At 53.8% G+C, this 5,066-nt stretch overlaps 1 protein-coding gene across 3 annotated transcripts; it reads right to left on the bottom strand.

The window, feature by feature from the left end:
- Positions 1-777: 777 nt before the first annotated feature.
- PRR15 (proline rich 15) lies at positions 778-4,277 on the bottom strand. Of its 3 annotated transcripts, none has more exons than XM_010383984.2 (2): positions 3,711-4,277; positions 778-1,891 (listed from the first exon to the last, which is right to left on the bottom strand). In XM_010383984.2, exon 2 carries the CDS (start codon positions 1,744-1,746, stop codon positions 1,357-1,359), a length of 390 nt encoding a protein of 129 aa, XP_010382286.1. In that variant the 5' UTR covers positions 1,747-1,891; positions 3,711-4,277; the 3' UTR covers positions 778-1,356. The 3 variants fall into 3 exon arrangements, with proteins under 3 accessions (XP_010382286.1, XP_030788255.1, XP_030788256.1); XM_030932395.1 differs by lacking the exon at positions 3,711-4,277 and adding an exon at positions 2,323-2,968; XM_030932396.1 differs by lacking the exon at positions 3,711-4,277 and adding an exon at positions 2,239-2,265 and having other exon boundaries at positions 778-1,886.
- Positions 4,278-5,066: the final 789 nt, after the last annotated feature.

The raw sequence follows: 5,066 nt of genomic DNA, 5'->3' as shown, positions 1-5,066 counted from the left end.
TTTGTTAAGAATCTTCAGGTTGGTAGATCTAAAGGGTCTGAAACTAGATAAATGCATACTTTAAAGAAATAAGCTTTTAAAGCAAAGGGGTGGGGGAAAATCCCCCACCTCTTTAGCTGCACAGAGTTCAGTCTTTTTTTTTTTTTTGAGATGGAGTCTCGCTCAGTTGCCCAGGCTGGAGTGCAGTGGCACGATCTCAACTCACTGCAACCTCCACCTCCCAGGTTCAAGCAATTCTCCTGTCTCAGCCTCCCAAGTAGCTGGGACTACAGGTGCCTGCCACCACGCCCGGCTAATTTTTGTATTTTTAGTAGCGACAGGGTTTCACCTTGTTGGTCAGGCTGGTCTTCAACTCCTGACCTCAGTTGATCCACCTGCCTAGGCCTCCCAAAGTGCTGGGATTACAGGCGTGAGCCACCGCACCTGGCCTTGTTTTTTAATTTTAGACAGTCGTAGTTTAACAATAGATACCGAAAGGGATGTATTACTAGCATTGTAACTTACTACAGTCTATGAAAATGCACTGAATTTAGGAATAATGAATTGGTACCTCTCTCCCTTCCTTGAATTTGGCTGATAAATAGGGATATCTGGCTAACAGGTTCCAGTCCGGGTGTTGCTGGTTTCCAGAAATATTCTCTTCCCTGCCGCTTTCCAATAATCACTGTTATGTTGTGTGGCAAATGATTAACTCTCACCTCGGACTTTGCATGCCTGCTTTTAAGTACGATGGGTTTCAGTCTTGGAATGGAAAAAATACAAAAGTCACCTTAAGTCTTACAGTGCAAGGGTTTTAATAGTCCAGACTAAAATAGACGGTACAGTTTTGTAGTTTAACATTAAAAGCAATCCTGCCTTACCTTAAAATGCTTCTACTTAAGAATGCTTCTTCCTCCCCCACTCCTTCACTTAAGGTATACGTCTACGGAGGTACCCCTAAAGTGCATTTCTCAGGCATTAAAAACAGCACTGTGATTTGCTTTCCACAGAGTCCTAAATAACAGCCACCTTCTTCATTTGAGAGGCTACAGAGTTCAAGCTGAGTTGTGACAGAAGCCAGGGGGCCAGGGTCCCAGAATAGCTTTTTGAAAAAATAATTATGCCACCCTCCTCCGCGGCAGGTATCTTCTCTTACCACAAATAAATATTTAATGCATCCTTGGAGTCATGAAATATTGAGAACCCAATTGACACTTCAATTTCCAGAAAAATAAAATCATGAAGGCATTGTGTAAATATTCTGAATTTGGTGGAATGAGACAACACGTGAGGGGGCAGGCCTGAAGTCTCGGGTTTGGAACTGGGGGCTTGGGGTAGGGCTGGGTAGACAGTCTTGGAGCGCGAAGGCTATTGGGGCTATTGCTTGTCCTCGTGGGGGTCACCAGGGAAGTCCGCCTCCTCCGGGGACCTGCCCGCCTCGGGGAGCAGCGTGGCGCGCACTTTCCTCTTCTCCTTAAAGCGGCCGGAGCGCGAGATCTTCAAATTGCGGCGGCTGCTGCCGGATTTGTCCCCGTATAACTTGTCTGGTTTGGGGGGCTCGCCGGCGCCCCCGAGGAGATTGGGGTGCTGATTCTCCCGGGAGCTGCTGGTGCAGTCCGGGCTGGGCGGCGCAGGTGGCGTGGGCTCCCCCGGAGCGGGCTGGGCGGGAGGCTGCACCCCCACTGCAGCTTCCTTGCTTTTCTTTCTGCTGTTCGTGAGCGATTTCCACCAGGGGCCCGAGCTGCCCGCACTGCCGCTGTCGGCCATGGCCGGAGGGCCTAGGGGCTCCCGGCACCCAGATGGAAGGGCCAAGGCGGCCCCTCCCTCCACGTGGTCTCCGGCAGTTCACTCCACCCCTTCCCCGGCTTGCCACACGTGGGCTGCGGGGTGGATGCTGAGGCAGCGGCCTGTGCTGGGGAAGAAAACAAAACTTGGTTACTGCGTTGGTTGAAGTCATGTGCCCCCCAGTCCCATTTCCTCTCCCTTGTGCTGTCTGGCACCGGATCGGCTAGGGTGGAGAGACCCAATCCCGTAGCCACGTAGCCCACATTAGAGTTAGACGCCACGGCGTCCCGTAGGGTGCTGGCGGAAGTGTCTTTCAGGGCACCATCATCTGGTCTCCAGGCTGAGCCTTGAACTCTTTGGCTTCAACCTTTGCCTTGCCTTCGGGGCAAGTGCAGTGCAGTGGTCAGCATGCACGGGGGACCCAGGGGAGGTACCCAGCCCTCTGGATCAACCCGTCTCGAGAGGGAAAATGACCTGCCCTGTCCACACTGCTTGACTGTAGATGGATGCCCAAAGGTGACCCATCCGGCCCAGGGCGGCCTCCCTTTGGATGAGCACCTGGGAGGAGGGCGCTGGAAACCAAGTGCATCCTCTCTACAGGTGAACGGTGAGTATTAATTAGTCCATTGTCAAACAGTCAAATTTCCCTGCAAGATTTGCTCCCGTCGACTTTCGTCCCAGGCCTTTTCGATGAGATACTTAGGAGAATTTATATCCCAGTAGGAGAGAAGGACAAGCTTATGATATTTTTGTTTTGGTTCTTTTAAATTCTGCTTTTGACCACTTCTGCCTTGTGACTTTCAAAGAAGCATGTCTAGACTAAACTTCACTTGAAAACCGCCATCCTAATTCTTCCTTTTATTCCCCAGAGCCCAATCTTGCGTCTTTTTGAAGTCACCCCCCGGCTGACGGTTGAGATGAAGCCAAGCGGCATCAAATGGCCTCTTCCCTTAGTTTTGTATTAAAATATGCAGTGAGTCTGTACGACGCAGCTCAACTCGGGAGAATTCCAGTTACAAAGTAAAGGCTTCTCTTCTTTTCCTTGTGCAATTCCCTCCTCCCAAGGAGAAAGAACGCAACTAGGAACTCCGAAACAACGTGCTTCTTCCCCAAGCTTCTAAGACGCCCCCACCCCCGCTCTGCGAAGCAAAAGGCCGCTTCTGAGCACTTAGGTGCTGGTACAGCAAGCAAGACTCTCAGCCCACTTTCTGTGCGGGGTCTCTTGGGCGCTGCTACCAGCAACGCGCAGGATTCGCCTGCGCCGCGGCTCACTTCCAGGTTTCCGCTCGGCTCCTTCCCAGCCCACGCGCCGGGCGCTCCTGGGATTGGCGAATGCGCTGGATAGGGAAACTTCGGCGGTGTTTGTTGTAGGAGGTTCTCTTCCCGGAACCGCCAGGGAGAGGAAGTCTGATCGCCTACTGGAGGCGGCGGGGCGGCCTCGGCTGCGCCCCGAAACCGCTGCACCAGCTCCTCCCCAGGATGCCCTGAGGACACACTCGGGCAGCGACTTGAAAACAATACAAGAAAAATCGGCCAAAAGTTCTTTCGGTACAAAAGGCACCCACGCCCTCAGGCACAATTAGCAACTGCTTCTGCGAACATCCCATTCCCTCCTACTTTGCAGATCGGAAAAGCAACCCCTACCCCCAAGTCATTTACTAACAGTGGTGGTAAGGTGTCCTGATGCTGCTTTCTCTCCTCTAACCTACAATTTCTTTTTCACAATTATCAACTTTGTGAGCACGGAAGGGCTTTGTACGAATTGCGCAAGGAAAAGATGGCAAATTACGCAAAAGCACAGAAAACGGAGTTCTAGAGCGTCAGTGGTTTTCCGCCTCTCAGGGCGCCGGGAGGCGGGTACCTGGGAGGTACCAGGCAGCACCCCAGGGTGACCCCCGGCGCCAGGCTCTCTCTCGGCGGACGCCGAACCACCCCCAGTCGCTCACCTGCTCTGGCTTCACAGGACCCCGAGGCCCCGCGCGGTGAACTTGGCCGACAGCACCGAGGGGGCGCGCTTGGATTAGCCTGGAAGCCGGGGCTCGAGTCCCTGGGCGCAGACTTGGAGAGGTCAGGCTTCTGGAAAGTGTACAGGTCGGAATTCCCGCAGCCCAGCTAAATCAAGTGCTGCTGCTGGTCTCCTCGAGCACCTCCAATTTCTGTGCCCTGCGGCGGAAGCCCGGGGCTCGCAGCGCAGTCTGTTCAGGTCGGAGGGGGCGGCGGCGAGGGGCTGCCAGACTCGCTGCCCGGGGTGAAGGTCCAGGCCGGCTTTCCGGGCTAGTAGTGTTTCATACGCCGGCGCGTCCCTCTTCCCTGCTAGCACCGCCCGGGAGCCGGCTGAGAGATGGGACCCTGGCTGTTCACTCTGGCGCATCGAACTTGCCTGCGCGTCCGTAGGAACGCAGAAAAGACATCTGCCCACCTGCTGGTTATTTACCAAGTGATTCGGGAAACCAGAAGGCTGGAGCAGCTGGGGGAGAAAAGAAAATAACCCAGGAGGCGGTCACCGCTGCCACAGGTGCAGGTAGGAACTTCGCGTTCCCGCCCTCCAGGGGAGGAGATTGGATCAGGCGCCAGCCTTGAGGTGTTTGATTGGAGAAAAGCTGTGCAGCGCCGCTCCCCCGACCGACTCCTTGAGAAGAAACGGCGGAGACCTGAGGCCGAGGCGGTAGGTGGGCTCTGCTGGGTGAAAGTTGCCGCAGCAGCTCTCCCTTGGCCCCTTCCCGGTTTATTTTCCCCCTTGCTTTCCGGGTCCCGGGATCCCAAGTTTTGTAACTCACGGGAGCGAATCCACACCCGAGCAAAATGTTCGTGAGTTTCAGGCGCTCTTAGTTGAAAGGCTGTAAAGTTATTAACAAGTCCGCTGTGTGCCAGCCAGGCGCCGTTGCAGGCTCTTTCTGTGGATTAAGTCATTTATTTCTCACAGCAACCTTAGGAGGTAGGTGGTATTATTATTATTATTATTATTATTATTATTCTCACTCGACAGGCGAGGAAACCCTAACACGGGAAAATGGTTGCTCAGGGTTGCCTGTCTGGTAGGTGGCAGAGCAGGGTTGGAACCCAGGGGGCCTGACTCTAGCTTTCACGGTCTTACCCACCACAACCTGCCCATCTGGAACTCTTAACACGACTCAGTGAGGATGTGAATTTCCTTCTTTCAGGCCTGGAAGTCCATGGACAGCCACCCCACGAGGGCAGTGTAAATCCAGCCCTGAGCTACTGCAGGAAGTGAACCAGGGGATTGCACTCCTGGTCACATAACAGTACTTCTTATTAGTTTGACGTAAAGATATTGGCACAGG

Source organism: Rhinopithecus roxellana, chromosome 6 (genome assembly GCF_007565055.1).
Source record: "Rhinopithecus roxellana isolate Shanxi Qingling chromosome 6, ASM756505v1, whole genome shotgun sequence".
In the NCBI taxonomy this organism is placed as follows: Eukaryota; Metazoa; Chordata; class Mammalia; order Primates; family Cercopithecidae; genus Rhinopithecus; species Rhinopithecus roxellana.
This window is presented reverse-complemented; position numbering and strand designations above follow the sequence as displayed.

Bases quoted from the DNA above. Each gene is read 5' to 3' on its own strand.
- PRR15 (XM_010383984.2), bottom strand. From the start codon at position 1,746: ATGGCCGACAGCGGCAGTGCGGGCAGCTCGGGCCCCTGGTGGAAATCG.